This window comes from Sphaeramia orbicularis, chromosome 12, assembly GCF_902148855.1.
Source record: "Sphaeramia orbicularis chromosome 12, fSphaOr1.1, whole genome shotgun sequence".
NCBI lineage: Eukaryota > Metazoa > Chordata > Actinopteri > Kurtiformes > Apogonidae > Sphaeramia > Sphaeramia orbicularis.
In genome coordinates this window covers 77,267,609-77,289,039 of record NC_043968.1, presented here as the reverse complement: position 1 = coordinate 77,289,039, position 21,431 = coordinate 77,267,609, and the positions used below count along the sequence as shown (strand labels likewise).

Below are 21,431 nucleotides of genomic sequence, written 5' to 3'. Positions count from 1 at the left end.
GGCCCCAAATGCAAAAATTACACTGAAGATATGAACAGTTTTAGTTCAGGTTCCACATTCAGACCAGAGTGACCTTAAGTGGATCAGAACCAGTAAAATACAAAAATGACATTATAGTGCACAGGTGTCAAACATGCGGTCCAGGGGCCAAATCCGGCCCACCAAAGGGTCCAGTCCGGCCCTTAGGATGAATTTGTAAAATGCAAAAATGACACAAAAATATGAACAACACTACAAAATGTGTCAGTTTATTACATAATGCAGCTGTGACGGAAGAGCCCCGTCAGGTACCGCGGGAAAACTCCTGTGATAAGTCAAAGCACGCACACATACACATACACACGCTCTTTACCTGGTTGTCCATTTACTTCATGTTTTGTCCGTTTGCTCCGTTTCATCCTTTTTACCGTTAGACCGTCATGGCAGTAGTCTTGGGTGCACACTTGACTGCTGTACATCCATTGTCCTTCTCATTGTTTGCCACCTCCAAACTTTTCATCAAGCATGCATCCCACATTCACATGTTCCGACTGTCAAACCGAGCGCCTCTCTGACTTCCGGGTTAAGTTGCGTCATGCGCGGGATGCAGTCTGCTGACGTGCTGGTGACGTCACCGTAAAGCGCCAGTTTTGCACTGGAATAATTTTATTATTTTTCCTGGTTGTTTTAGAAACCCGTTGTTAAGGGTATTACATGTGTTATATTTTGAGAGAATTTATTGTAATTATGTTCATATGATATGTTAAATGGTACGGGAGATATGGCCAGTTTGGGGTGTTAATTACCTGGGGGGGAGGAGCCTTAGGGTTTTAAAAGAGGGCCTGTCTCCGTCATGGGTCAGTGGATGCTGAGCTGGTTACACTGAAGGTAACAGAGAGCTAGTTACACTGAAGAAGTATTTTTTCGCTATGATTGTAAATGTTTTTGTTTTTTTTTACTTTGTACTGAGCACTAACTTTTGCACTCTGGGAAGACAAGCACAATAAATCGCTTAAAAATATATATTTTTTCGACTACGCCATTATTTTTCCTTTCATTCTGAGGAACCCCGTCACAGCAGCTTTATTACAAGATGACGTGACATTCTTATTACATTTTGAACTTTTATTACATAATGGGAATTTATTACATAATGCGGCTCAACAGCCCCCGCTTCATGTTTTGCTCCTCTTCCTTTTCCAGATTACATGGACAGCAGTATCCAGTACATGGCTCTGCTGGTCTCGGTCACTGTGTGCAGTATCATCCTGGGCCTCATCCTGGTCTTCTGCTACTTCAGGTGAAACTCTCTGAGCTTTATTCTCAGTATCCACCGGTGCACACTTTACAATCCGCCAAAAGTAAACGTTTCATGGTGTTTCTGGTCTAGATACAAACGGCAGGAGTCCCGGCCACGCTACAGTATCGACCTGGAGCAGGATGAGACCTACAGCCCCCCCGGGGAGTCCCTGAAAGACCTGATCGAGCATTCCCGCAGCATCGGGTCAGGGTCTGGGTCAGGACTCCCTCTACTGGTAAGAAAGTAGAAGTGCAGCTGAAGGCCAGGCTCAGACAAACACACAGAAGAAGCAGAAGTGTCCTCAAACTGGAAGATGAAACCACTGAGTATGGAGGACTGACCCTGCCATGTTTAATAATGTATACAGAAATATGAAGATGACTTGATAAATTAATTCATGTGCCAAAACATGATAAAAATCAATAAATTAAAAGGCATTCTCTGTGAAGTTAACTGTAAAATATGACAAAAATGGTTATTTTTAGTGTCATTTCTAACCGTTTTAAAGTAATTTTGTGTTAAAAACCCTCGTTATTTACTTGAACATTTCATTTTCCGTAACATTTATTTATTTATTTTGTCCTTACTTATATTTTTCCTTCTTTAATTTTTATCCCTGCATTTATTTTTGCATTGTTTTCTATTTACTTTTTCTTTGTCTCTTTATGGCCCCAGAATAATTTCTTTCTATATTTTATTTTCATCTGATATTTTATTAATTTATTGGCTTTTTTTTTTTTTTAATAGTCATATTTACCTCCCCAGTATTCACCCTGTTGCATTTTTCTTTTTCTATTTATTTCTCCAAGTCTGAACTACAGACTCCAGACCTGAACCGCAGAGTCCAGACCTGAACCGCAGAGTCCAGACCTGAACCAGAGTCCAGACCTGAACCAGAGTCCAGACCTGAACCAGAGTCCAGACCTGAACCGCAGACTCCAGACCTGATCCAGACTTCAGACCTGAACCAGAGTCCAGACCTGAACCGCAGACTCCAGACCTAAACCACAGAGTCCAGACTTGAACTGCAGAGTCTGGACCTGAACCGCAGAGTACAGACTAGACCACAGAGTCTTGTCCTGAACCACAGAGTCCAGACCTGAACCATAATCCAGACTAGACCACAGAGTCTAGACCTGAACCGCAGAGTCCAGACCCGAATCTCAGACTCCAGACCTGAACCGCATAATCCAGACTAAACCACAGAGTCTAGACCTGAACCGCATAGTCCAGACCTGAACCTCAGAGTCCAGACCTGAACTGCATAATCCAGACTAGACCACAGAGTCTAGACCTGAACCGCAGAGTCCAGACCCGAATCTCAGACTCCAGACCTGAACCGCATAATCCAGACTAAACCACAGAGTCCAGACCTGAACCAGAGTCCAGACCTGAACTCCAGAGTCCAGAGCTGAACCGCAGAGTCCAGAGCTGAACCGGAGTCCAGACCTGAGCCACAGAGTCCAGACCTGAGCCACAGAGTCCAGACCTGAACCTCAGAGTCCAGACCTGAACCTCAGAGTCCAGACCTGAACCTCAGAGTCCAGACCTGAACTGCATAATCCAGACTAGACCACAGAGTCTAGACCTGAACCGCAGAGTCCAGACCCGAATCTCAGACTCCAGACCTGAACCGCATAATCCAGACTAAACCACAGAGTCCAGACCTGAACCAGAGTCCAGACCTGAACTCCAGAGTCCAGACCTGAGCCACAGAGTCCAGACCTGAGCCACAGAGTCCAGACCTGAACCTCAGAGTCCAGACCTGAACCTCAGAGTCCAGACCTGAACTGCATAATCCAGACTAGACCACAGAGTCTAGACCTGAACCGCAGAGTCCAGACCCAAACCTCAGAGTCCAGACCTGAACCGCATAATCCAGACCCGAACCTCAGAGTCCAGACCCGAACCTCAGAGTCCAGACCTAAAATGCAGAGTCCAGACCTGAACCAGAGTCTAGACCTGAACCTCAGAGTCCAGACCCAAACAGCAGAGTCTAGACCTGGACCAGACTACAGACCTGAACCAGAGTCCAGACCCGAACCTCAGAGTCCAGACCTGAACTGCATAATCCAGACTAGACCACAGAGTCTAGACCTGAACCAGAGTCCAGACTAAACCACAGAGTCCAGACTAAACCCCAGAGTCCAGACCTGAACCCCAGAGTCCAGACCTGAACCTCACTGAGAATCTCTGAACTCAGTATGACTTTCTATCTCCTTCTCACTCTCATCATCAGTACGTGATCTGGGCCAAAAATGAACAGACTCTGAACGTCAGATGTTCTGTGTGAAGTTTTTTTGTCTGACTCACAAAGAGTTACAAAACATCTGTGGCAGAAGTAAAACTGCAGACTCTGACATGAGTTCTGTCCTCTGTTAGGTACTTGACATGTTCGCATATTCAGTAACACATGCTGTATGAGTCCTGTTTGGGTGAACTTGTTCCTAAAGTGGTAAATAGTGCAGCGCTGTTTCCTGTGAATGTGTGTGCAGGTGCAGCGTACCATCGCCAAGCAGATTCAGATGGTGAAGCAGATCGGAAAAGGACGCTACGGGGAGGTGTGGATGGGCAAGTGGAGAGGAGAGAGAGTGGCAGTCAAAGTGTTCTTCACCACCGAAGAGGAGAGCTGGTTCAGAGAGACCGAAATCTACCAGACCTTCCTGATGAGACACGACAATATACTGGGTATGGGGGGGGGCGGAGGGGCAAAGAGGTGGGGGGGGCGGCTCTTTCTTTTTTGTGTGTGTGTGTTTTTTCTTGTTTGTGATTTTCTTTTTCTTGTGTGAGTTTTTTTTTTCTTGTTTGTGTGATTTTCTTTTTTGTGTGTGTGTTTTTTTTTTTCTTGTTTGTGTGATTTTCTTTTTTGTGTGTGTGTTTTTTTTTTTTCTTGTTTGTGTGATTTTCTTTTGTGTGTGTGTGTTTTTTTTCTTGTTTGTGTGATTTTCTTGTTTGTGTATGTTTTTTTCTTGTTTGCATGATTTTCTTTTTTTGTGTGCTTTTTTTCTTGTTCGTGTGATTTTCTTTTTTGTGTGTTTTTTTTCTTGTTCGTGTGATTTTCTTTTTTGTGTGTTCTTTTTTCTTGTTTGTGTGATTTTCTTTTATTGTGTGTGTGTTTTTTTCTTGTTTGTGTGATTTTCTTTTTTGTGTGTGTATTCTTTTTCTTGTTTGTCTGATTTTCTTCTATTGTGTGTTTTTTCTTGCGTGATTTTCTTTTTTGTGTGTTTTTTTTTCTTGTTTGTGTGATTTTCTTTTATTGTGTGTGTGTGTTTTTTTTCTTGTTTGTGTGATTTTCTTTTATTGTGTGTGTGTTTTTTTCTTGTTTGTGTGATTTTCTTTTTTGTGTGTGTGTTTTTTTTTTTCTTGTTTGTGTGATTTTCTTTTTTGTGTGTGTGTGTTTTTTTTTTTCTTGTTTGTGTGATTTTCTTTTGTGTGTGTGTGTTTTTTTTCTTGTTTGTGTGATTTTCTTGTTTGTGTATGTTTTTTTCTTGTTTGCATGATTTTCTTTTTTTGTGTGCTTTTTTTCTTGTTCGTGTGATTTTCTTTTTTGTGTGTTTTTTTTCTTGTTCGTGTGATTTTCTTTTTTGTGTGTTCTTTTTTCTTGTTTGTGTGATTTTCTTTTATTGTGTGTGTATTCTTTTTCTTGTTTGTGTGATTTTCTTCTATTGTGTGTTTTTTCTTGCGTGATTTTCTTTTTTGTGTGTTTTTTTTTCTTGTTTGTATGATTTTCTTTTATTGTGTGTGTGTGTTTTTTTTCTTGTTTGTGTGATTTTCTTTTATTGTGTGTGTATTCTTTTTCTTGTTTGTGTGATTTTCTTCTATTGTGTGTGTGTTTTTTTCTTGTTTGTGTGATTTTCTTTTTTGTGTGTGTGTTTTTTTTTCTTGTTTGTGTGATTTTCTTTTTTGTGTGTGTTTTTTTCTTGTTGCATGATTTTCTTTTTTTGTGTGTTTTTTTTTCTTGTTCGTGTGATTTTCTTTTTTGTGTGTTTTTTTTTCTTGTTTGTGTGATTTTCTTTTTTGTGAGTGTGTTCTTTTTTCTTGTTTGTGTGGTTTTCTTTTATTGTGTGTGTATTCTTTTTCTTGTTTGTGTGATTTTCTTCTATTGTGTGTTTTTTCTTGCGTGATTTTCTTTTTTGTGTGTTTTTTTTTTCTTGTTTGTGTGATTTTCTTTTATTGTGTGTGTGTTTTTTTTTCTTGTTTGTGTGATTTTCTTGTTAGAGTGTGTTTTTTTCTTGTTTGCATGATTTTCTTTTTTTGTGTGTTTTTTTTCTTGTTCGTGTGATTTTCTTTTTTGTGTGTTTTTTTTTCTTGTTTGTGGGATTTTCTTTTTTGTGTGCGTGTTTTTTTTTCTTGTTTGTGTGATTTTCTTTTTTTTGTGTGTGTGTGTTTTTTTTTCTTGTTTGTGTGATTTTCTTGTTTGTGTGTGTTTTTTTCTTGTTTGTGTGATTTTCTTTTATTGCGTGTGTGTTTTTTTTTCTTGTTTGTGTGATTTTCTTGTTTGTGTGTGTTTTTTTCTTGTTTGCATGATTTTCTTTTTTTGTGTGTTTTTTTTCTTGTTCGTGTGATTTTCTTTTTTGTGTGTTTTTTTTCTTGTTTGTGGGATTTTCTTTTTTGTGTGTGTGTTCTTTTTTCTTGTTTGTGTGATTTTCTTTTGTGTGTGTGTTTTTTTTTCTTGTTTGAGTGATTTTCTTTTATTGTGTGTGTGTTTTTTTCTTGTTTGTGTGATTTTCTTTTTTGTGTGTGTGTTTTTTTTCTTGTTTGTGTGATTTTCTTTTTTGTGTGTGTGGTTTTTTTTCTTGTTTGCATGATTTTCTTTTTTTGTGTGTTTTTTTTCTTGTTCGTGTGATTTTCTTTTTTGTGTGCGTGGTTTTTTTTCTTGTTCATGTCATTTTCTTTTTGTGCGTGCGTTTATTTCTTGTGCACCTCTCTTTTTCTTCTGTGTTTGCAGTTTGTCGTTGTGGTTTGCCCTTCAGGGCCACTGTACTTATGGGTAAAATGTGGAATAAACTAATCTTGGAATGTAAATTTTGATATTATCTGTTATGTTTTAGTATCCATGTACAGCACATGTTTTAATAAGTTTACAGGGAGGAAAGGAAATACATGAGGTGGCACCTAAAAGCACATTTCGTATGGTTGTCTTTTTCATGCAGGTTTCATTGCGGCCGACATTAAGGGAACCGGCTCCTGGACTCAGCTGTACCTGATCACAGACTATCATGAGAACGGGTCCTTGTACGACTACCTGAAGTCCAACACCTTAGACATGAAGTCTCTGCTCAAACTGGCCTACTCGTCCATCTCGGGCCTGTGTCACCTGCACACGGAGATTCACGGCACACAGGGCAAACCGGCCATCGCACACCGAGACCTGAAGAGTAAGAACATCCTGGTGAAAAAGAACGGCTCCTGCTGCATAGCGGACCTGGGACTGGCTGTCAAATTCAACAGGTAGGCCGTTCATCTGGACCGGGGAACCTTACAGGGGGTTCTCCAGCTGGAAAAACAAATCCAGGTGGATGGTGGGTTTGGTCATATGGGGACAGATCACTAGTGCTGATGACAGCGCAGAGGGGGCGGAGACTCAACTAACGCTATCTGTTTTACTGAGCAGCCCGTCTCATATTTAGACCCCCCCCCCCCAAGAAAAATCTACCTTTACACGCAGCCGTATATAAGAAGGCGGGGTAATGCTGCGTTCCAGCCTGTAAGTCACGTCTTCAAACCACGACTCACGACTTTGTAGCGTTCCAAGCAAGTCACGCCAAACTGCCTGAGCGCAAGGAATTGTGGGAGCTAGATGTAAACAAGTTAGTTCTTGATTCAACTGGTCTGGAGAGGATCAGGCTTGGATGTGGCTGGAGAAACTGATGTCAGTTTACCAAAAAAAAAAAAAAAAAAAGTATCTTTTTCCCTTAATAAATGAAATCATCATTTAAAACCTGTATTTTTATTTATTTTCTCAAATAATTTCTTTGATTACCTGAAAAATTGAAGTGCAAAAATGTAAGAAATCAGGAAGGGGGTGAATCCTTTTTCCACAGCACTGTAGACATCTTTTTAACCCACATCCTTTCCTGTCACAGTGACACTAATGAAGTGGACATCCCCCCCAACTTAAGAGTGGGCACCAAGCGCTACATGCCCCCCGAAGTGTTGGACGAGTCTCTGAACAGGACCTACTTTCAGTCCTTCATGATGGCAGACATGTACAGCTTCGGCCTCATCCTCTGGGAGATAGCACGACGCTGCATCACAGGAGGTATGATGAGGATGATGATGATGATTATGATGAGGATGAGGATGATGATAATGAGGATGATGATGATGATTATGATGAGGATGATGAGGATGATGATGATGATTATGATGAGGATGATGATGATGATTATGATGAGGATGATGATGATGATGAGGATGATAATGAGGATGATGATGATAATGATGAGGATGATGATTATGATGAGGATGATGATGATAATGATGATGAGGATAATGATGATGATGATTATGATGATGAGGAGGAGGAGGAAGAGGATGATGATTATGATGATGAAGATGGGGATGATGATGATGATGATTATGATGATGATGAGGATTATGATGATGATGAGGATGATGATGATTATGATGATGAGGATGATGATGATAATGAGGATGAGGATAATTATGATGAGGATGAGGATGATTATGATGATGGTGATGAGGAGGAAGAGGATGATGATTATGATGATGAAGATGATGATGATGATGATGATGATGATGATGAGGATTATGATGATGATGAGGATGATGATGATTATGATGATGAGGATGATGATGATGATAATGATGATGAGGATGATTATGATGATGATGATGAGGATGATGATAATGATGAGGAGGAGGAGGGGGAGGATGATGATGATGATGATGATGGGGATAATGATTATGATGAGGATGATGATTATGGTGAGGATGAGGATAATGATAATGAGGATTATGATGATGATTATGATGATGAGGATGATGATAATGAGGAGGAGGAGGGGGAGGAGGGGGAGGGGGAGGATGATTATGATGAGGAGGATGATTATGGTGAGGAGGATGATTATGGTGAGGATGAGGATGATGATGATGAGGACTATGATGATAATGAGGTTGATGATGATGATGATTAATATTATGATTTATAGTAATAATAATAATAATAATAATAATAATAATAATAATAATAATAATAATAATAATAATAATAATAATGATAATAATAATAATGATAATGATGATGATGACAATGACGACAAAGATTATGATGATGATGATGACGACTACACCGATTATTATTATTATTATTATTATTATTATTATTATTATTATTATTATTATTATTATTATTATTATTTCTTTCAAATAACTCACTAATAGTTCCTTTCTCCTAAACTTAGGTTAAATAATCTCATAGAATATTGTCTTTTTTATGTATTAGATTTGTGACTTTTTTCCTCATAAATTCTCTTTTTTCTTTCCTCATATTGAACTCCACCTGCAGGTATTGTGGAGGAGTACCAGTTACCCTATTACGACCTGGTTCCCACTGATCCCTCCTATGAGGACATGAGAGAAATTGTGTGCATCAAGAAGCAAAGACCTTCATTTGCTAATCGCTGGACCAGTGATGAGGTTTGTCAGTGCACAGAAACGTGCCACATTTCACTGGCGGTAACGGCGTTGTAACGTTTCAAATAGTAATTAATGAAATTACTCGTTACTGGAAAATTTAACGCTGTTATTCCCAACACTGTATTTACAAAATCACATGTGGTTCCAAACAGAAACACATGATGTTTTTAGGATTTAGATTTCACATCAGCACAAACAAACCTACTTGTACTCATCAAATACAGTTTAAATATTATCCATATGAGGTGTTCTGATGTGTTCTCTATGTGTGTGTGTGTGTGGTCAGTGTCTACGGCAGATGGGGAAGCTCATGTCGGAGTGCTGGGCCCATAACCCCGCCTCTCGCCTCACGGCCCTGCGGGTGAAGAAGACCTTGGCCAAGATGCTGGAGTCCCAAGACATCAAACTGTGACAGAGAGACAAGAGACGTCCTGTCATCACCCACAGAGTCGTCGAGGCCGCCGGCACAGCGCCACCAACACTGGCCGATCGAGGACAGAGAACGTACGCCGACGATGAAAGAGACTCGGAACGATAGGACAAAGAACGCAGACAGTGAGAGGGACGGATGGAGACGGAACAGGAGAGGAGGAGGAGTGAGGAACGTATGGGGTTAGGAAGGGTTCCAAATGTGCAGAAGACAGAAATGTGTGCGTATTAGGAGGTAGCTGTGCAAAAATAAGTATAGGAGGTCCTCGGGTTACGAACGAGTTCCGTTCCTACGCTGGCGACGTAACCCGAATTTCCGCGTAAGTCGGAATTAACCCTTTAATACCCCCTAAATACCCCCTAAATCTCTAAATAAATATCCAAATACACGTATTCAGCATCTCTCCTTTCTCCGACCTTTTAATGATATCCAGCTTCGTTTCCATCGTAATAGCTTTCCTCTTGGCTGGACCAGCAATGCTAGAAGATCCTGCTTTCTTTTTTGGGGCCATGATGTGAAAAAGGAGGGTGAAAAAGGCGAGGATACCGAGAAAATTACGGAGCACAAACACAGACAAACTGGCGGATGAGACTCAGGCATCGTAAAGTCGAAACAGCTTAGGTCGAGTACTGCGTAACCCGAGGACCTCCTGTATAGTCGTGCAAAAAATGAAGATGTGTAAACTGGTGAATGAGTTCAATCGTGCAGAAACTGTCCATCCATCCATCCATCCATCCATTTTCTACTGCTTATCTGGGGTCGGGTCACAGAGACAACAGTCTAAGCAGGGATGCCCAGTTCCCTCTCCCCAGACTCCTCCTCTAGCATAAAATGTATTAACGAATGACAATTAATGACAAGAATTACAAACACAAAATCCAACTGTACGATTGTTCTTTCTTCATCACGAATACAAATTCACCAACGTGACTCTACTGTCCAAAATCCGTCCCCACTTCACAGACATTATTTCTGGAGCAGACGATCCATGGATTCACAGACAGACCATGAGTTCAGGTTCCGTCTCCGTGGTCAGAACATCGGACTAATGGTTGGATTGGACCTGGTTTCGTTCCCTGACTTGGTCGTCCATCTTGAACAGTGATCTGGACCTGATCTGGAACCTGAACTCATGGTCAGTCTGTGAATCCATGGATCCTCTGCTCCAGAAATCATGGGTACGGTTACATGATGTTTTTTAAATCCGATGTATTTTTCCAGAAGAAATTAATCCAGAACTAAAGTACTTTCTCTTCTGTTTACATGGAAATGTTAAACCCGAATAAAGATTTACAGGAGAAACGTTCATTTGTTTCTGGCAGCCCTTCTGTTAGCTTAGCTTAGCATAGTCACTGCATTCCCATGGTCACACGTAGCCAGTTTTTTAAAGGCGATTTGTCGTCCTTTGAAAGTGATTTTCTGAAATCCGATTCTCCCTAATTATTTCTTTAGATCTGCGACTTACTGCACTCATACAATCTTGGGACTGTTGTGTTGACGGAAGTTGGAAAATCTTTTTGTTGGAAGGGAGGCATGCGCTAAATAAGCTTTGCTTTAGCGTTTTAGCTTTGCATTAGTTTTTATTTCCTAAGATTTTCGTACTGCAGTAAGTCACATGACCATGATTTGAGCCTCAATTTGTGATCATATTGACCCCACCGGACTAAAGGAATGATTAGGGAGAACTGAATTTCACAAAATCACTCATAAAATACTACGAATCACCTATAAAAGCCTGGCTACGTCTGACCATAGCAATGAAGCGATTATGCTAAGCTAGGCTAAGCTAAGCTAACGGAAGCTGCTGCGAGAACAAGGCACTTATCGAGCTCATTAGTGCATGACAAATGAATGAATAAAAAACAGGTGGTGAACTCTTCCTCCAGGGTTTTCCAGGCTGGTAGATCCCATCAGAATAGCCCACTGGAACAGTTTGGGTTGACTAGACTGCAGTGAATATTCTTCCACCAGCGCAGAATGTGTGCGTCATCGCAACAGGACAAGACAACGAGCATGTGCAGAATGGAAGGAATAAAGTCCGAACGGAATAAAGGGTTTACATGTCCCAGGAAGAATTTAGACCGGAATTAAACCAGTGACTTTAATCTGGTTTAAATTTAATCCCAACTTTTCTTTTTCAACTGGAATAAGGTGTTTACATGAGCATCTGAAATAGGATCTAACCTTTAATCAGATTAAACCAGGAATAATAGCTGTCATGGAAACACACGGTACGTCTGTGAAGTGGGGACGGATTTTGGTGAATTCATATTCGTGATGGAGAAAGCACAATCGTACAGTTGGATTTCCCGTTTGTAATTTTTGGCTAAACTTATTCATTTGTATTCAGATAAAATAAACACATTTTTTGTACGACTGAACTCATTCAACAGTTTACACATATTTATTTTTTGTACAACTACAGACTAACATGCACACAGATCTGTCTAATACACATAAACCACAGGTGTCAAACATGCGGCCCGGGGGCCAAATCTGGCCCGCCAAAGGTTCCATTCCGGCCCTGCAGGATGAAAGTGCAAAAATGAACCTGAACAGTCCAGGTTGTCCAAATCCTTTTGGTTCAGGTTCCACATGCAGACCAATGTGATCTACAGTCAAAATAACAACACAATAACCCATAAATAATGACAACCACAAATTTTCTTTGTAAAAAATTATGTGGGAAAAATTTAAGTGAAAAAAAATAACATTACAGTGTGAAAATATTTACATTTACAAAACTATTCTCTCACAATAAAATGCAAATAAATACAAAAATAAAAACAAATAAGAACAACCCGAAATGTGCAATTTGAACAATATTCTGCCTGTTACTAAATGTTTTGTGCATTTATGGATCCACTGTGATCTGTGGTTGTGTTAATAATAAGAGATGGAATATTGTAGAAATTGTTCAAATTTTAGTTCCAAACTCCAAAATTTTAACAATATTCTGCCTGTTATCAAATGTTTATGTAACACTGTGTGTAAATGTACATGTATAAATAATAAGTCGAGGCATAATATTGTTAAAATTGCACTAATTTTTCAAATGAAATATCTGTTTTTTTCAGGTTATTCACATCTTTTTTGTAAAATGTAAATATTTTCATAATTTAATTGGGTTTTTTTTTGTACTAAAACAAAAAGAAAAACTTGGATTTGTCATTATTTATAGGTTATTAAGTCATTATTTTATTGGTCTGGCCCGCTTGAGATCAAATTGGGCTAAATATGGCCCCTGAACCAAAATGAGTTTGACACCCCTGACATAAATATTTGGACACCAGCCTAACCCCATAGAGCAGGGGTGTCAAACTCATTTTGGTTCAGGGGCCATATTTAGCCCAATTTGATCTCAAGCGGGCCAGACCAGTAAAATAATGACTTAATAACCTATAAATAATGACAAATCCAAAACCTCAATTAAATTATGAAAATATTTACATTTAACAAAAATGTCATTTGAAATGTCATTTGAAAAATTAGTGCCGTTTTAACAATATTATGCCTCAACTTATTATTTATCCATGTACATTTACACACAATGTTACATAAACATTTGGTAACAGGCAGAATATTGTTAAAATTTTGGAGTTTGGAACTAAAATTTTAACAATTTCTACAATATTGCATTTCTTATTATTAACACAGTAACAGGCAGAATATTGTTCAAATTGCACATTTCGGGTTGTTCATCTTTGTTTTTATTTATGTTTTTTTTTTTTTTTTTTGCATTTTATTGTGAAAGAATAGTTTTGTAAATGTTAATATTGTCACAGTGTAATGTTATTTTTTTCCATTTAAACTTTTTCCACAAAATTTTTCACAAAGAAAATTTGTCATTATTTATGGGTTATTGTGTTGTTATTTTTACTGGAGATCACATTGGTCTGTATGTGGAACCTGAACCAAAAGGATTTGGACAACCTGGACTGTTCAGGTTCATTTTTGCTCTTTCATCCCGCGGGCCGGAATGGAACCTTTGGCGGGCCAGATTTGGCCCCCGGGCCGCATGTTTGACACCTGTGCCATAGAGGTTGAATATGACAGGGTTGGTCCGCCCTCCTTTGTTCTGAGCCAGCTCCGCCTCAGAACAGGTCTACAGGATGTGCTTTCTGTGAAAGCTGACCAGGATCCAGACTGTCCATGGACTGGTCTGAGCCTGGGCTTTGGTGGTGGACAGAGGACAGAGGCGTCCTTCTGAAGCCATACAGCAGTTTGGACATGCAGCCTTTTGTGCTGTCACTGCTGCCTTCATGTTTAGTGTTTTGTTTGTTATTTTGGTGACTCAGTTACCGTATGTTCCAACCTCCCAGCAGAAAGTAAGGCTCCGTTCACACTGCAGGTATTTTTGCACAATTCAGATTTTTGGGTGAAATCCGATTTCTTTGTGTGCTTGTTCATATTCCACAATAAATCGTCGTCTTCCGGATAAAACCTGCCGTGTGACTTTTGGCCAATTTTACAGGAGAAACAAAAAACTGTTTATACGACAGGAAACGGTGAAATATGACCAAAAAAAAAAAATCTGTTCCTTTAATGTTGGTACGTATGATAGAATGAAAACAACTTTCACAGGAGACTGACATTTGAAGCTATAATAGAGGAGATAGCAGGTTTTTATTCCCAAACTAAAATGTCCCTTAGGTTTTAGCAGGAAGATGACGAAACGTGACTTCTATCAGTTTTAGTCTGAACTGAATGTGACCCTGAAGTGACCCACATGCACTAAAGAGGTCCTGATGGAATATGAGACCACGCAGACACACACTGGGTTTACAGAAGGAAATATGGGGGGGGGGGGGGCGCAGAACTGTGACGTTTGTCGCATTTCAATGATGTAAATGTCGGATAAATGCGACCTGGACCTGTGACCGTTCAGAGTAAAGTCATACTGGAAAATATCAGATATGAATCAGATTTAGGACCACATACGAAAGTGGTCTGGGACGGATTTAGGACCACATATGAAAGTGGTCCGGATCAGATTTAGGACCACATATGAAAGTGGTCCGGGTCAGATTTAGGACCACATACGAAAGTGGTCCAGGTCAGATTAAGGACCACATACGAAAGTGGTCCGGGTCGAATTTTGGACCACATATGAAAGTGGTCCAGGTCAGATTTAGGACCACATACAAAAGTGGCCTGGGTCAGATTTAGGACCACATATGAAAGTGGTCCAGGTCAGATTTGAGACCATATATGAAAGTGGCCCGGGTCAGATTTAGGACCACAAATGAAAGTGGTCCGGGTCGGATTTAGGACCACAAATGAAAGCGGTCCGGGACAGACTTAGGACCACATATGAAAGTGGCCCGGGTCAGATTTAGGACCACAAATGAAAGTGGTCCGGGTCAGATTTAGGACCACATATGAAAGTGGTCCAGGTCGGATTTAGGACCACATATGAAAGTGGTCTGGGTCAGATTTAGGACCACATATGAAAGTGGTCCGGGTAAGATTTAGGACCACATATGAACGTGGCCTGGGTCAGATTTAGGACCACATATGAAAGTGGTCCGGGTCGGATTTAGGACCACATATGAAAGCGCTCCAGGTCAGACTTAAGACCACATATGCAAGTGGTCCGGGTAAGATTTAGGACCACATATGAAAGTGGTCTGGGTCAGATTTAGGACCACATATGAAAGTGATCCGGGTAAGATTTAGGACCACATATGAAAGTGGTCTGAGTCAGATTTAGGACCACATATGAAAGTGGTCTGAGTCAGATTTAGGACCACATATGAAAGTGGTCCGGGTCAGATTAGTGCTGTTCAGGCTGTCTTTAACAGATCAGATCCAGGTCACATATGGACACAAAAATCAGATTTGGACCACATTTACCTGTAGTTTGAATGGAGCCTAAAACTGGAGGCCAGTCACTGTCAACACAAGGGCGTAGGTTTGTATGTGGACCCTGGGACCAGTTTTATGCAGTGACTGAACGTAGTTGTTTTAGGATTGAACTTTCAGCACAGACTCAGTCTGCAGTCAGAGAACTGGAGCTACAGCTGTTTACAGAAATGTACCAAAGAATGTTTGGAAGTTTTATGGCAACAGCAAAATGTGAAGAAACTTCAAAAGGTGAAAGAGAAACTCCTGTTTAACCCTTAAAGAGCCAAACGCCCACCTTTAACCCTTAAAGAGCCGAACGCCCACCTTTAACCCTTAAAGAGCCGAACGCCCACCTTTAACCCTTAAAGAGCCGAAGGCCCACCTTTAACCCTTAAAGAGCCGAACGCCCACCTTTAACCCTTAAAGAGCCAAAGGCCCACCTTTAACCCTTAAAGAGCCGAACGCCCACCTTTAACCCTTAAAGAGCCAAAGGCCCACCTTTAACCCTTAAAGAGCCGAACGCCCACCTTTAACCCTTAAAGAGCCGAACGCCCACCTTTAACCCATAAAGACTCAAACATCCACCTTTAACCCTTAAAGACCCAAACATCCACCTTTAACCCTTAAAGACCCAAACATCCACCTTTAACCCTTAAAGACCCAAACGTCCACCTTTAACCCATAAAGACTCAAACATCCACCTTTAACTCTTAAAGACCCAAACGTCCACCTTTAACCCTTAAAGACTCAAACGCCCACCTTTAACTCTTAAAGACTCAAACACCCACCTTTAACCCTTAAAGACCCAAACGTCCACCTTTAACCCATAAAGACTCAAACACCCACCTTTAACTCTTAAAGACCCAAACGTCCACCTTTAACCCATAAAGACTCAAACACCCACCTTTAACCCTTAAAGACCCAAACGTCCACCTTTAACCCATAAAGACTCAAACACCCACCTTTAACTCTTAAAGACCCAAACGTCCACCTTTAACCCATAAAGACTCAAACACCCACCTTTAACTCTTAAAGACCCAAACGTCCACCTTTAACCCTTAAAGACCCAAACGTCCACCTTTAACCCTTAAAGACCCAAACGTCCACCTTTAACCCTTAATTGGTGTAAAATACAGTTGTTCATCTTTTCATGGTCATCAGATATGACCATATTTGGAAGTTCAGAGGCTCGGTAGTTACCATGGAAACACTGTCATCTTCTACAACATTGATTCCCCAGTAAAACCCATGAGTTAGATCACAGGTGTCAAACATGTGGCCCGGGGGCCAAATTTAGCCCGCCAAAGGGTCCAATCCGGCCCGCGGGATGAATTTGTGAAATGCAAAAATTACACTTTAGATTTTAACAATCAATGGTGTCAAAATCATTTTAGTTCAGGTTCCACATACAGACACATACAGTCCAATTAGAGTTCAAGTGGGTCAGACCAATGACATATTATCATTATAACCTATAAATAATGACAATCCCACATTTTCTCTTTGTGTTTTTGGTGTAAAAAAGTAAAATTACATGAAAATATTTACATTAACAAATTATACTTTTACAAAAATATGTGAATAACTTGAACAAATATGAACAAATAGAAATGTCTTAAGAAAAGTATGGTTGTATTTTGCAATATATTTTTTTTTAATAGTTGTATTTTGTAATTTGAATTTTTTGGTAGTTGAACATTTTTTTAATAGTTGTATTTTGTAATTTGAATTTTTTTGTAGTTAAATTTTTTTTTTTTGGAATGGTTCTATTTCGTTATTTGAATGTTTTTATGATTGAAATTTTTTTTTGAATAGTTATATTTCATAATTTGAATTTTTTGTAGTTGAATTTTATTTTTTGAATAGTTGTATTTCGTTATTTGAATTTTTTTTTACTGTTGAATTTTTTTTTTAATCGTTGTATTTCATGGTTCAGAATTTTTTTTTATAGTTGAATTTTTGTTTCTTACTCCATTGGTTTTGACTGGCCAAGATGTCCGTGATATATTGAAATTTTTTTAGACTGAATTTGAAACACACTGTATTTGAGAATATTTAATTAAAACTTTTTTTTTTTTTTTAATAATTAAATTCAGATTATGAAACTCTATGTGTAAAAATTCAACTATTAAAAAAAATAAAAATAAAAAATTCAATTCTAACAAATTCAAACTGTGAAATACAACCATTCAAAAAAACAAAAACAAAAAACAAAAAAAACATTCAACTATAAAAAAAATTCAAATGATTTAAGAAAAGTAAATGCAATTTTACCATATTCTGCTTGTTACTAAATGTTTAGTGCGATTGTAACACATGTGTAAACGATAAACTGATAAACTGAGGCAGAATATTATTAAAATTGCACTGGTTTTTCTTAAGACAATTCAAGGTGTTCATGTTATTCAGATTTTTAAGGAAACTTTGTAGATGCAAACATTATCGTAATATAATTTTACTTTTTTCACTTTTATTTTACTGGTCCGGCCCACTTCCGCTGAATGTGGAACTGAACTAAAATGAGTTTGACAGCCCTGATGTAGACGAATAGATTTTCAGTAAAACTCAACAAAAGATAGCATAAATAAAAGTCTTATAAACGTTCACTGTATAAATTCTATACAAATATCACCATTAATAACTGATTCAGTCTACAGGAGGTCCCTTTACCTACACCCTTGTTTAACTCCATCTGTTAGTGACTGTCATCGACCCAAAGAAATGTTCAACTCATGCTCTGTGACCTCACAAAGACATTATTATTACTGTTATTATTATTATTATTATTATTATTATTATTGATTTTTTCTAAGAATGCCCAATATTTGACCTAACAGATCTTCTTTTTCTATATATTATTTAAAGATAAATGTATGATAATAAGATCTCTAGTTAAACAGTTCTGTCATGAATGCACAGGTGTCAAACATGTGGCCCGGGGTCCAAAACCGGCCTGCCAAAGGTTCCAATCCGGCCCGCGGGATGAATTTGCAGAGTGCAAGTTAGGACATCAAACTCAGAAATAATATCACAATAACCTACAAATAATGACAACACTAACTTTTTCTCTTCGATTTAATGCAAGAAACATTAAACTATGAAAATGTTTACATTAAGAAACTATCCTTTAACAATAAAATGTGAATAACCTGACATGTCTAAAGAAAATTAAGCACAGTTTTAACAATTTTCTGCCTGTTATTAAAAGTTTTGTACCTTTGTAGATCTGATCTGTAATATATATGAATAAATGATAAGTCAAGGCATAATATGATAAAATTGTACTTATATTTCTTTACAAATTTTGTTTTTTTCAGGTTATTCACATCCTTTTTGTTTGGATAATTTGTAAACATAAATATTGGCATAATTTAATGTCATATTTTGCACTAAAACTATTTGGAGTTGTCATTATTTACTGGCTATCATGCTATTATTTTTACTGGTCAGATTAAATTGGGCTGAATGTGGCCCCCAGAAGAAAATGAGTTTGACACCTTTGCATAAATGCATTTGTAAATTGTATTTTTCTCCTTTTCCCCCTGAGTCCTTCTTTCCTCTTTGTACATATTTGAGATAATAATAAATAATGGTCTTGCTGGATGTTCAGATGTGTTTTTGATGGTTGAGTCTGTCCCGTCCACTCTCCCACCACGGCATGTGCCTTATTTAATCTGTACATATGACGTGATTAGGAGTGTTCGAGTGGATCTGGAGAACATTCCCAAATAAAAGTGAACATGTGTCTGGACGGCTGGTTGATTCAGGTGGAACCTAGGTTTAACCCTTTCATGCATGACGCCCACATTTGTGGGTCTGGTTTCAACTGGCTCTATATGTAAAGCAGGGGTCTCAAAAATGCGGCTGGTGGGCCAAATGCGGCCCGCCAAAGGTTCCAATGCGGCCTGTGGGATGAATTTGCAAAGTGCAAAAATTCCACAGTCAAAGCTGTGGAACTCATTTTAGTTCAGGTTCCACATACAGACCAATATGATCTACAGTCAAATAATAACAGCATAAAACCTACAAAAAATAATGACTGCATATTTTCTTCTCAGTTTGATGTGGAAATAATATTACACTATGTCTATAAATAATGACAACTTTAAATTTTTCTGTTTCATTGCAAAAAATAACATTAAATTATGAAAATACTTACATTTACAAATGATCCTGAAACAATAAAATGTGAATAACCTGAACAAATATGAACAACCTGAAATGTCTAGAGAAAATTAAGCACAATTTGAAACATTTTCTGCCTGTTACTAAGTGTTTAGTGAAGTGCTTCCCAACCTTTTTTGGCCTGTGACCCTATGTTAACATCACAAATTTCTGGCGACCCCAGACAGCTCATCATATACTTTTTTATTAGCAAGTTGGTTTTTTTACTAGAAATTTCAGGTGACCCCATTTGAATTCTAAGTGACCCCACATGGGGTCCCAGCCCCAAGGTTGAAAAACACTGGTTTAGTGTCTCTGTGGCAGATTCTTCAGGGCAAAAATAGAGCTGACAAGCCACTCCAGGACCCACAACAACTGAAGTCAAGGTCGTCATCGAGACTGATGGACCAACAGCAGAGTCTTTGTAGATCTGATCCATAATGCACATGTAGAAATGGTAAGTTGAGGCAGAATTTCGTTAAAATTGCACTTTTTTTCTTAAGGAATTTCAGTTTTTTCAGGTTATTCACATCTTTTTCGTTTGGATAATTTATAAAAGTAAGTATTTTCATAATTTAATGTGGGTTTTTTGCACTAAAACAAAGAGAAAAATTTGGAGTTGTCATTATTTACATTTACATTTATGCATTTGGCAGACGCTTTTTTCCAAAGTGACTTACAGGGGAAAACCAATCAAATCAATCAAATTTTATTTATAAAGCGCCAGATGAAAACAAAAGTTATTTCCTGACACTTCACATATAGAGTTACTCAAAACCAGACTCTAAGCCAATTTACAGAAACCCAACACAATCAGAATCCTTTATAGGTTATTCTGTTATTATTTTACTGGTCCGGCCCACTGGAGATCAAATCTGGCTGACTGTGGCCCCTGAAAAAAAATGAGTTTGAGACCCCTGATGTAAAGTGTCATGGGATAACTTTTGTTATGATTTGGCACTATATAAATAAAATTTGATTGATTTAACCCTGTAAAGCCTGATCCATTTAATTCTTTGACAGAAAATTCCTGTTCTTTGAAACTCGAGCCTTTATTGGTCCTTCTGAATGACAAAAAAAAAATGTTTTTTTTTCAAATATTAATTTACATGTATGACTTTCAATTTCATATCATATTTGATCCATCAGGTCTCAATGCTCAAATATTATTATTTTTTTGAACAAACAAAAACATAATATAACACAAACATGTTGAACACATTGTTAATTCCTTTTGTAAATGGTCCCAGTTCTTCCTCCTTCCTCATTAACCCTTTCATGCACAAATTATGAGAACCTTAATCAAAATTTTTTCCTGAGTGTTTTTATTCCTCTTTAGGCATGAAAAAAAACCAATGCGATTAAAAATTTTCCTCTGAAAAATAAATAATAATAATTTTAAAAATAACAATAATATTGTAAAAAAAAATTAAAAAAAAAACATAAAAAAAATAATAATGAAAAAAAAAAAATTCTTATGAACCTATTTTTCATAAAGTTGCAAAAATGTCCACTCAGCTGGACACCACGTTTAATTTTTGACACACAGAAACATGTATTTACTGATAAATTGTGTGAAAACTATGGGGAGGGCTTGTGATTCTGGGAGTTTATGATCAGGAGAGATCTACATAATGTTACCAATTCATGCCAGAAAAGATATGTAGTGTCTTAAAACTTCAATAAAGATATGTGTAAAAAACAACAACAACAACAACGAAAAGAACAACAAAATCCATTAATATACAAGAGAACAGCTGCAGAAGAGCTGTCCACTGTAGTGACCAGTGTGCATGAAAGGGTTAATGACAGTCTTGTAGTGTCACTGGAAAGGCCTCTGCTGAATGAACTCCTCCCCCTGGTGGATTATCTGTGTATTACACGTCCATCCATCCATCCATCCATCCATTATCTGCTGCTTATCCGGGCCGGGTTGCGGGGGTAACAGTCTCAGCAGGGATGCCCAGACTTCCCTCTCCCCAGACTCCTCCTCCAGCTCTTCTGGGGGGACCCTGAGGCGTTCCCAGGCCAACCCACAGACATAGTCTC

General features: G+C 38.4%; 1 protein-coding gene across 1 annotated transcript in view; it reads left to right on the top strand.

Moving 5' to 3' along the window:
* Positions 1-9,440, top strand: part of bmpr1bb (bone morphogenetic protein receptor, type IBb) — a 183,335-nt gene extending 173,895 nt beyond the window's left edge. The window contains exons 6-12 of the mRNA XM_030151094.1: positions 1,183-1,279; positions 1,370-1,514; positions 3,775-3,967; positions 6,433-6,730; positions 7,366-7,541; positions 8,811-8,941; positions 9,228-9,440. Coding sequence (XP_030006954.1) covers positions 1,183-1,279; positions 1,370-1,514; positions 3,775-3,967; positions 6,433-6,730; positions 7,366-7,541; positions 8,811-8,941; positions 9,228-9,353 — 1,166 coding nt within the window. The 3' untranslated portion in view covers positions 9,354-9,440. The remainder of the gene's footprint in view (positions 1-1,182; positions 1,280-1,369; positions 1,515-3,774; positions 3,968-6,432; positions 6,731-7,365; positions 7,542-8,810; positions 8,942-9,227) is intronic.
* The last annotated feature ends 11,991 nt before the right edge of the window (positions 9,441-21,431 follow it).